This window comes from Lemur catta, chromosome 4 (assembly GCF_020740605.2).
Source record: "Lemur catta isolate mLemCat1 chromosome 4, mLemCat1.pri, whole genome shotgun sequence".
NCBI classification, from domain to species: Eukaryota; Metazoa; Chordata; class Mammalia; order Primates; family Lemuridae; genus Lemur; species Lemur catta.
Window position 1 is genome coordinate 46,926,542 of NC_059131.1, and position 12,137 is coordinate 46,938,678.

At 34.8% G+C, this 12,137-nt stretch overlaps 1 protein-coding gene across 5 annotated transcripts in view; it reads left to right on the forward strand.

Annotated features, from left to right (window-relative positions):
* Window positions 1–12,137, forward strand: part of SANBR (SANT and BTB domain regulator of CSR) — a 54,858-nt gene that overhangs the window by 23,924 nt on the left and 18,797 nt on the right. For all 5 annotated transcript variants that reach the window (XR_006734709.1, XM_045549677.1, XM_045549676.1 and 2 more), the window contains one exon: window positions 2,695–2,847. Coding sequence is in view for 4 of the 5 variants with exons in the window: in XM_045549677.1 (XP_045405633.1) it covers window positions 2,695–2,847 (153 nt within the window). In the remaining variant the exon portion in view is untranslated. The remainder of the gene's footprint in view (window positions 1–2,694; window positions 2,848–12,137) is intronic.

A 12,137-nucleotide genomic window follows, 5' to 3' on the forward strand; every position in this document is an offset into this window, starting at 1 on the left:
CAACATCTTTTTTAAAAAACTAGAGGCAAAAGCAATGGTGCTGTTAAACATTGCTTACATGGCTTCATTTCTCTTGCCATGTTTCTTCTTTCTCTTTCTTATTTTCATTCCTGAAATAATCAGTGCCTTGTTGAATTTTTAGAAAAGCAACAGTTTTCAGTAACCAAGTCAGTTTTTTCAATGGAAAAAAAAAAATACAGAATCCTTATTGCTGTCATTTATTTTTAGCCAAACTGTCTTTGTTGGCCCATACATTTCTATAGAAATTCAGAAACACCTTTGCAGTTAGGATACGATTGCTATGTGCCCTTGTTATAACAACTTTGTTCTTAAAAAGTTCTTATTCATCTTTTATAAATGAAGTCAATAACAAAAGCATAAGAAAGCTTACTATTTGAAGGAACCTATAATATAATAAACCGTTTTATGGAATAAATAGGTCTTTGTACGTCATGGGGGGGCTAATTAATTCCTAATTCCTAATTAATCTTTTGTGTAAATCTAGAGTTTTCTATATGTAGTTTCTTAGGAATCCCTAAAGTCTTCCTCCTTCCAGTAATTTTCTTCTCTCACTTGGGTGAGAGATTTTCAGTAGAAGGAAGGAAGAACAGCTTATCAAAATTATCAGAGTGGGATTTCAAACTGTATAAGGTCCCACCCAGTGGATTACCTATGTTCCTACAATTTTTTAAATCAGGTCTATTGAAGTATAATTTACATACAGTAAAATTCATCCTTTTTTGTGAGGTTTGACGCATGCATACAATTGTGTAACTACCTCTACAATCAAAGTGTAAAACACTTCAATTACCCTAAAAAAATTCCCTTGTGCCCCTTTTTAGTCAATTCCTTCTTCTACCCCAGCCTCTGGCAACCACTGATCTGTTTTCTGTCGCTATAGTTTTGCCTTTTCCAGAATGTCATATAAATAAAATTACATAGTATTTAGCAGTTTGAGTCTAGCTTCTTTCACTTAGCAAAATGGGTGTGAAATTTATGCATGTTGTTCCATGAATCAGTTTGTTCTTTTTCATTGCTAAGTAGCAGGGTGTTTTATGAGTATATCATGGTATGTTTCACCATTCACCAGCTGAAGGACATTTGTAGTGTTTCTGGTTTGGGCTATTATGAAGAAAGCTACCGTAAACATTTCCATACAGGTATTCTTGTGAATTTGAGATTTTATTTCTCTTGAGTAATTACCTAGGAGTAGGATTGCTGGGTTGTATGGTGAAGTTTAACATTTACTATGCCTAACAGTTTTCTAAAGTCTCTGAACCATTTTGCATTTCCACCAGCTATGTATAAGAGCTCTAGTTCCTCCACATCTTAGCAGCAATTGATATTGTCAGGTTTGGAGTTTTTTTGCCAATCTAATAGGTAAGTAGTGGTCCGCCTCACAATGGGAGCATCATTTATAATCAGGGATATCAAGCTCCTAAAACCTGACTTGTTTAACAGGAATTTCGAGGGTTTTTTTTTTCTTCTTTCTAGCAAATTGAATATTGATTTATAATATTTAATATTATGGAGAGATGATAAACTCATAAAATAGTTTGTTTACAAAATATTGTGTGTATGAGAATATGCACCTTATAGTTTTTATCAGACTCAAATTTTTAACTAAAAACTATTATTTGAAACTCATAATTGAAACTAACAACTAAAAATTCTGAATTATAGACTATCCATAAATGCTTTTGTGTTCAAGATCAGTGCTTAGAATTGTTCGTTTTGTTTTTTTCTTTGAATTATTTTACCAACTTATAAATATCTGAAACCTGTCAATTTTATAGTTAAGCCTTGATAAGTTTTTTTCAAAGTTTTCAAAGACAATGATTCAAAGTTACTTCACAGTTGTTATTAATACAGATGCTAAATATTTACCTTAAAAAATACATCAAAGGTTATGTATTTTTTAAGGTAAATATTTACCTCATGCCTGTAATCCTAGTACTTTGAAAGGCCAAGGCAGGGGATCGCTTGAGGCCGAGAGTTCAAGACCAACCTGGGCAACAAAGTGAGATATTGTCTCTACAAAAAGCTAAAAATTAGCCAGGCATGGTGGTCTGTAGTCCCAGCTACTCTGGAGACTGAAGCAGGAAGATCCCTTGAGCCCAGGAGTTTGATGCTGCAATGAGCTATGATCGCACCACTGCACTCTAGCCTGGGCAACAGAGGGAGACCCTGTCTCTTAAAAAAAAAAAGAAAGAAAAAGAAAAATCAAAGAATAACTAGGTGGTGCAAAATTTTATTTTTCTTTGGAAAACTTTTGAAGTGATTGGCCAATTGTAAAATAGAATGTATAACAAAATCAGTTTAATTCACCTGAATTTTGAGTAAAGTGATTTTGTTTTTTGCTGTGTAATAGCTTTATTGAGGTGGAATTACACACCATAAAATTTATTCATTTTGAGTATATGATTCACTGATTTTTTTAGTAAATTTACAGAGTTGTGCAACCATCACCACCATCCAATTTTAGCACATTTCCATCTCCCCAAAAAGATCCCTCATGCCCATTTGCTGCTATCTCACATTTAACCTCCAACCCCTGGAAACCACTAATCTACTTTGTGTCTTTTCTGTACATTTCATACAAATGGAACATACAGTATGTGGGCTTAAGTAGTTTTGATATGTATAGTTTCATTGTAGAAATAATAATTGATTTTATATATTTCTTTTATTCAGGCATTTCTCTGTATTGAATTTTCACATTGTCAATACCATTCAGAAACAGTGGTTTATCCTGCTGCGGCAAGTTTATTGAGTACTGTTGGCACTGGAATTTATCCCTGCTGTAACCAAAAGGTTCTTCGGTTTGATCCCACTCAGCTTACAAAGGTAAGTTTTGAATCTTGCCCTTTTGTTGTTAGAGTCCTTAAAGTATGTAAAAGTAATACATTGGCCAGGCGCAGTGGCTCACGCCTGTAATCCTAGCACTCTGGGAGGCCAAGGTGGGAGGATTGTTTGAGCTCAGGAATTCAAAACAAGCCTGAGCAAAAGCGAGACCCCATCTCTACTAAAAATAGAAAGAAACTAGCTGGACAACTAAAAATATATAGAAAAAATTAGCCGGGCATGGTGGCACATGCCTGTAGTCCCAGCTACTCGGGAGGCTGAGGCAGAAGGATTGCTTGAGCCCAGGAGTTGGAGGTTGCTATGAGCCAGGCTGATGCCAGGGCACTCTAGCCTGGGCAAGAGTGAGACTCTGTCTCAAAAAAAAAAAAAAAAGTAATACATTCACATAGAAAGGACTTCAAACAGTACAAAAATAAGTATAGGAAAAAGAAGTTCCCCTTTACACCACTCCCCCATTTTCCATCTCTTCTTCGAGGTAACCACAGTTAATAGTTTCCTTTGAGACTTTATTTTGTACACTTGAGGTACAAATTATATGTAGTTTTTTGTGTTGGAAATGAGATAGTACTATTCATATTCTGTAATTTGCCTTTTTCACTCAACAATTTACCTAGGTTATCTTTTTGTATCATTTCGTTTAACTGCTGTATACTATTCCAGGCTGTGCATATATCACAATTTATTTAACCATTCTCCTATTGATGAACATTTAGGTTGTTTCCGGATTGATGGTATTACTTTGTGAGTATTGCTATAGGTTAGATTCCTCAGTCACTAACACCTTTGAAAATGTCATGTAATTAAATTTCATAAGTGGATGAAAGGAACATAAAACTCTTCATCATCATCCATACAAAAAATACTTACAAAGATGTGCCACACACTGTGCAAGGCAGCAGGTAGCATATAAAATTAGATAGTTTCTGCCTTCACGGAACTTACAGCTCAGGCAGTAATACCAAAAGGAAAAAAAAAGCACACAAATGTTTGAAGAAGTATACAGGGCCATAAATGTCTATAATAGGCTGACGTGATCCAGCCATTGAAATCAAGGAAAGCCTCAAAGGAGTTGCCATTTGATCGAGTTTGAAGGATTCGTAGGAGTAAGAGAGGTGAAGAGGATGGTAAAGGGCATTCCATTCAGAACAGCAAGGCCAAAAGGAACAAAGTAAGAGAGTCTGGAAGAAACTGAGGCTGTTACAGAACACATGCATAGAACACAAGACAAGGATGGAGAGGTAAGTAGATGTCAGGCCATGCAGGGTCAGTACCTTGTAGGCCATGTTAGAGTTTTTCTTTTATTTCAGGTTTTGAAAATATCACTTGCAGTGTGGAGAATGGCTTGGAGAGTAGTCAGTGGAGTCAGGTACAAAGGGAAGGTATCACAGTCGTCTTAGAGAGAGATGATGGTAGCTTGGACTAGAGTAGTGGAGATGAAGAGAAGTGGATGAATTCAATATTTAAGAGGTAAAATTGAAATGACTTGAGGGAGAGGGAGGGAGAGGGGGAGGGGGAAGTCAAAGATGACTGAGTTTCTTGCCAGTGCCACTGGATAGATGGTGGTGCTGTTCACTGAGGAGGAAACAGCAGGTGGGAATCAGGTTTGGAGAGAGGTCCATGAGTTCTGTTTTGTACATTATTGAGTTTGAGGTGCTTTCTGAGAATACCAGGTAGAGGCTGTTAGATATATGAGTTTGGGGGCTCAGAGAAATGGCTAGGCTGGAGATAATAATTTATAAGTTTTCTTGCAAATGAATGATCATTAAAGTCAGCAGGAATAGGTGAGCATAAGAAGCAGAGGGCTTCAGTTGGAGCCTAGAGAAACTCCAACATCTAATGGCCGGATAAAGAAGCACGAGCCTGCAAAGGAGAATGATCAGGAGCAGCCAGAATAATGGGAGGAAAACCAAAGATGTTGTCAGGAAAGTTAAAGAAGTGGTATATAAATAAAGAGAGAGTGGTCCATGGTGCCTAATACTGCTAAGAGGTCAAATAAAACAATGAGAGAAATGTATCCTTTGGCCTTAGTGACCTGGAATTCACAGGTATGAAGAATTGTTTGAGTGGAGTGCTAGCTCCTGCAGCCAGGTTGGTATTGGTTGAAAAGTGAGTGGGAGATGAACATATGGAGACAGTGTAAATGACAGCTCTTCTGGGAAATTTGAGAAAGGGAGCAGATAAGTCTGTAACTAGGTTATGGATATTTGTTCATTGTTTCTGTTTTGATAGGAGAAACCTTTTTAAAAGTCAGTGGGAAGGATCCAATTGAGAAGGAGAGGTTGATAGTACAAGGTTTATGAGAAGGCAGGGTAGGTTGGTTTCTTAAGCACATGTGGCAGTATTAGTTTAGACAGGAGGAAGGACAGCTCCTCTATTGTAATAGGAAGGAAACGAAGGATGGTTGCAAACATTAGTAAAAATGTGTTTTTGTCATTTGAATGATAACCTGTTACAATCTAATGTTTTTTCTGTTCTCTGTCAAGTAGAAGGTAAAACCATCTGCTAAGAATGAGGGGGAAGAGTATTGAAGGTTTGAAATGGTCTTTTTGGAAAACAAGAGAGTCAATTTTCTAGAGAAATGTTGTATGTTGCCAGGCAGTTTGAGAGCTCATTGGTGATTGGTAATCAGAAATTTAGAGTAGAATATAACATATGCCTTTTCATGTCACTCTTTCCAGTAGCCCTTGGCTGCATGAATACAGGCATGGAGAAAATGGGTAGTTTAGTTCATCCGGAATTGGGGTTTTGTCAGATAGGAGTGACAAAATTTAGGAACAAGGAATTTGGGGTATGGCATGCATGTTACTGAATAATGGATCATAAAATTTAAGCTGGATTAGTTTTGTCAGATTTGCAATCTTATTTCAAGTGTTAGTTATATGCTTGGTATACATATTTAAGTTGGGTGTGAGAATTTAAGCAAAATGAGATTAGCTTTGCTAGGACCAAGATACTTCATTAATTCATCATTACTGTTATGTTTTTTCAGTAACTTGGTTTTTTTAGTCTTTGCATTTCTTTGTGGTCAGGTTATTTTCCATTTTTACTATCATGTTTCCATGTTGTTTTGAGCAAAATATACTTCTTCTAAAAGTTGGGATTCTTTGGTATATTATCTTTTTACTTGCATTAACTACAAATATTCCATTTATTGTGAGAGCATTCAAAGAATAAATCATAATTAAACTGTATGATAAGTCTTGTATGTGACTTCATGTACATTGATTGAGATGATAGCTTGGGCTAACTGAAAACCTAAATAGCTTATATCATGATTTATATTTCCAGCAATGGCAGACTAATTCAGAGCAATCTTCCCATCAAAAGGCAACTAGAAAAAGGTGGCTGAAATATAAATATAAAAACCATACTAAACATATCAAAGAGATAATAAGATAATGAAGAATTAGTGTTAATTCTTAGTGTTAATACAGGAGATGATAGGAACCCAAAGAAGTGAGCCAACCTCCAGGGGCATTTTTGTCCTGGGTGTGATCACTAATCTGAAAAAGGTGGCTGAGAGGTGGAGGTGAGCTTTTGGTGTCCTATTAGGATTTTTGGAAATAGTCAGGGTTCAAGGTCTGCCAAGAGTAGGGACATTAATGAGTAACATTCCCACCTTCACCATTTGAGTTGAGATCTCAGAGAAAATAAGAGTAAATCAGAAGTAAGCCATCCTTTCCTAGATTGCAGCCTAGTTTTGATTCCTTTGAATTGCCTAGATTGCCACCATTCCCACCCATATACCTGGCAAAAGTAATACAAATCTTCTTTGGAGAATGATAACATTATTCTAGCCCTCAAATTATTTCTACAAACAATTTTTTAACACAATATTTAGCACACAAAAATAATGTGCATAGATAGAAATAAGTTACCAAGAATGGGAACGGCATAATTTAGGCAACAAAAACAGACTGCAGGAACTACAAATATTACAATTATTGATCCAGCCTATAAAATAAATAGGATTACTAGTTTAAGTTTCTAGAGACTAAGCTCAGAAATTTTCGTTAGGGAATTATAAACTCTACAAACTGAAAAGTGGGTTTAAATAAAAACAAGTAGGAATGCTAGAACTGAAAAACTCAAAAAAATCTCAGTGGAAAATTTGACAGATTAGATGCAGCTGAGAAATTAGCAAAGTGAAAGATAAAAGTGAGAAGAAACTTTCCAGAAAGAAGCATAGAGAAACAAAATGACGAGAAATAGATAAATAAATAAAACCATTTTTAAGTGTATGGTTGTTAAGTATATTCACATTGTTGTGTACCCAGTCTTCATCTTGGAAAACTGAAACACAACTCTCCATGTTCCCTTCCCCCAGCCCCTGGCACCTACCTTTCTACTTTTTATCTCTATGAATTTGAATACTCTAAGTACCTCATATAGTAGAATCATATACTATTTGTCTTTTCGTGTTGCAAGGTCTGATTTTTTAATTGGATTTCCAATAGAAAAGAAAGAAAATAGATCAGAGGCAAAATTTAAAGAGATATAGTTGAGACTTTTCAGAATTATCAAAAGATATTAGTTTATAGATTCAAGAATTCCAGTGACAAAGCCACGTGCTGTGGCTCATTCCTGTAATCCCCAGCTACTCAAGAAGCTGAGGCAGGAGGATCACTTGAGGCCAGGAGTTCAAGACCAGGCTGGGCAACATAGTGAGACCCTCTCTCTAAAAAAAATTTTTAAAACTAGCCAGGCATGGTGGTACATGCCTGTAATCTCAGCTACTCAGAAGGCTGAAGTAGGAGGATCCCTTGAGCCCAAGAGTTTGAGGCCACAGTGAGCTATGATCATACCACTACACTCCAGCCTGGATGACAGAACAAGACTCTGTGTCTTAAAAAAAAATTTCAGTGATTCCCAGTAAGATGATACGAAATCCATACCTTCATATATTATACCGAAAGTACAGAAAACAAAAAACAAAGGACATTTTACAAAGGAGCCAGAATCCCTTCAAAACATCAATAATTAGACAGAGTTCCCATCCTAGCAGTAGCAGTGGAAGCCAGAGTATAGTCTACAAGGTGTTCAGTGTGCCAAAAGAAGTAATTAATCTAACAATCTGTGCCTTCCTTAAATATCCTTTAAAAATGAAGACAACATAAAGATAACTTTCTGCAACAAAATTTGAGGAAAAAAAACACAACAAAATTTAAGGGAATTTGCAATCAGCAAACTACCTTAAAGAAAATGATAAAGGACATTCTTGAGATACTGGAAGGAACAAATATCAAAGAAAGAAATTATAATAATATATTGGCAAATCTAAGTGAACATTGTGTAAAATAATGATGGTAATGCTTTGCGGATATGTGTGTAATAAATATATAAGTATATACTAATTATATTAATAATATAGAAAATTTAAAAATAACTGATATGTACCATACATTTTAAAGTATAATTTTAAAACCTGTACAATAGCCTGTAAGTTGGGAGGGTAGGGCAGGCACAGTGTTGTCAACCTGTAGTTCCCGTGACTCAGGAGGCTGAGGTGTGAGGCTGAGGCTGAGCCCAAGAGTTCGAGTCCAGCCTAGGCAATATAGTGAGAACCTGTCCCTAAAAAATAACAAAAAATAAGTTGGGAGAGTGGTGAAATGGAATTGAAAATGTCTTGCATTCAGGATATTAACATTTGATAAGTGAGAGGGAGGATATTAAACTTTGATAAGTGAAGGATACACACTATAAGTTCTAGGGTAACTACTAAAAGGATAGAGGAATGTGTAACTTCTAAGTTAATGTATGTGAAGGTAGGGAATGGAATGATAAAAAAAATCCAGAAGAAGACTAGGCCATAAAGTAAGTCTCAACAACTTTCAAAAGTCTCAACAACTTTTTTTCAAAAGTCTCAATAACTTTTTTTCAAAAGTCTCAACAACTTTCAAAAGATTGAGATCATATTGAATATGTTTTATGTCTATAATGCATTTATGCTGGAAATAAATAATAAAAATAACTAGAAAATACCCATATGTTTTAAAATTAAGAAATGTTTTTTAAAACCAATGGATCAAAGAAGAAATCACAAGGGGAATTCAAAAATAATTTTTAAGAAGCCACATATCAAAAAATTTAGAAATAAAGCTAACTTTATAGCATTAAATGCTTAAATGTAAACATATATATTAAAAAAGAAGAAAGATTGATAATTAGTGAGCTGTGTATCTATCTCAAGAAACAAGGAAAACAATAAAAGAAAATGGAAGGGGAAAAGGAGTATAAATTAATAAAATAGAAAAATGGACATTCAATAGAGAGAATCAAAACGCCAAAAGATTTTTTAAAAACACTAAGAGCTACAAGTAGAGCTACCATTTGATCCAGCAATCCCATTAGTGGGGATCTACCCAAAGGAACAAAAGATGTGCTATAAAAAAGACATCTGCACTAGAATGTTTATAGCAGCACAATTCACAATTGCAAGGATGTGGAAACAACCCAAGTGCACATCAATACATGAGTGGATTAATAAAATGTGGTATTTGTATATCATGGAGTTCTACTCAGCCACAAAAAACAATGGGGATCTAGCACCTCTTGTATTATCCTGATAGAGCTAGAGCCCGAGCCCACTCTACTAAGTGAAGTATCGCAAGAATGGAAAAACAAGCACCACATGTACTCACCATTAACTTGGTATAAATTGACTTAACTGACCAACACTTAAGTGCACATATAGTAGTAACATTCATTAGATGTCGGGCAGGTGGGAAAGGGGAGGAGCGGATGAGTATATACACATCTCATGGGTGCAGTGTGTACCATGTGGGGGATGGACACACTTGAAGGTCTGACTTAGTTGGGGCAAAGACAATATATGTAACCTAAACATTTATACCCCTGTACTATGCTGAAATAAAAATAAATTAAAAACCCACTAAATTGATAAACCTCCTATTTCAATAAATCTAAGAAAAAAGAAGACACAATTACCAGTATCAGGAATGTGAACAGAAAAATTTTTGCAGATCATGCATACACTACAATGATAAGAGGATATTATGAGAAACTTTATGCCAATATGTTTGAAAGTATAGACAAACTGGCCATTTTTGAGAACAAAAAATCTTACGAAAACTGACACAAGAAGAAATCTAAATAGCCCTCTAATTCTTAATGAAATTGAATTAGTGAAAAATATTTTTCCACTAAGAAAACTCTAGGTCTGTGAGACCCCTTCTCTACCAAAAATAGAAAAACATTAGACAGGTGTGGTGGTGCATACCTTGTAGTCCCAGCTACTTGGGAGGGTGAGGCAGGAGGATCACTTGAGCCCAGGAGTTTGAGGTTGCACGGCAGTGCCACTCACTGCACACTAGCCAGGATGACAGTGAGACTCTGCCTAAAAAAAAAAAAGAAGAAAGAAAGAAAACTCTAGGTCCATTTGCCCATACCAGCAAATACTACCAACTATTTAAAAAAGAAATAATGTGAAACTTAGACTCTTCTAGGGAATGAAAAAAGTACATTTAAGTCATTTTATGAAGCTACTTTAATATGAAAACATGTCATGGGAAATATGAGAAAGGAAAATTAAAAGCCATTGTCACTCATGAACATGGATATAAAAATTCTAAGTAAAATATTAGCCATCTAAATCTAGTAATACATAAAAAAGATATTTATCACCCCTAAGTTGGGTTCATATCCAGGATTCAAAGGTGGCTTAACGTTAGACAATGTAATTTGCCATATTAACATATTAAACAGGAAAAATCATTTCCATAGATTCAGAAAAAGAATTTTTTTTAAATTTCAACATTCTTTGGGGGCTAAAAATGAAAACAAAAAAAAAAACTCTTGCCAAATTTAGGAATAAAAGAAAAATGCTATAATCCAATAAAAGAGAGCTAATTCAAAACTTACAATAAATATCACACATAATAATAAAATGTAGAAGGCTTTTTCTTTGAAATTGGGAACACTTCTATTCAAATTAAACTGGAGATTCTAGTCCTAGATTAATGCATGAAAAAGAAATAAAAGATATAAAAAGTAAAAAGGAAGAATAAAACTGTCATAATTTGCAGATAATACTGTATACATAGAGAACTCCAAGAATCTACAGGTAAATTATTAGAATTAATAAGAATTTAGGAAGGTTGACCTATTAAAAATAATTAACAAAAATCAGTGGTATTTTTATAGACCAGCAAGGTAAGAAAATGAAATTTATGAAAAGAAACGTAGTAGCTTCGAAAATATCAAGTACCTAATAATAAACCTAACAAAATATGTATGAGAACTCTACACAGAAGGTATAAAACACTATTGAGAGAAAATAAAGAAACTAAAAACTAGATAGTTGTACCATATTCATAGATTGGAAGACTTGATATTGTAAAGACGTAAATGCTCCCCAAACTGACCTATATAGATCAATGTACTCTCAATAAAAAGCCTATCAGGTTTTTATTGGGAACTGTGCTAAGCTGATTCTAAAAATTTATATGGAACTCAGAGGGCCAAAAATAGCCAAGATACTCTCAAAGAAAACAAAGTTAGAAGGACTTGGCTTGCCAGATATCAGGATTTATAATAAAGCTATGCTACTTAAGACAGAGTGATACTTTCAAAGAGTAGAAAAATGGGCCAATAGAAGGAGAATAGAATACTCAGAAATAGAGTGACTTAGATATTTGGTTATGACAAAGGTGGCTTTACAAAGCAGTGAGCAAAGGATGGGCTTTCCAATAAGAGGTACTGGGACATTATGGTACCATATGGGAAAAAAATCAAATCATACTCTATCCCAAACTATTTCCCAAAAAAGGCCTATATGTGAAAGGAAAACTAATGAAGCTATTAATATTAAAAGATAACATGATAAAGGAAAAGACTGATAAGTTCAAGTACATCAACTGCATCAAATAAATTGAAACTGAAGAGACAAACTTACAAGTGGGATGGGATATTAGCAACACATATATCCATAAAAAATTCATTTGATCAATATATTTTTTAAAAACTCCTACAAATCAATAGGAAAAGATAGATAATAGGTACTTCACGTAAGAAAACATTGATTTGTCCTGTAAACATGTAAAGGACAACTTCATTTGTAACTGGTGAAATACAAATTAAAATGATAGTGAATACCAATACATAACAGAATGACTAAAGTTAAAATGTCTGACCAAGTGTTAGTGAGTATGTGGAGTAATGGGAATTCTCATATACTGCTGATGGTAATATAATGTGGTACACATAAGCACTTGTACACTGGGAAAGGTAAAAGAATGTTCACAGCAATAGTA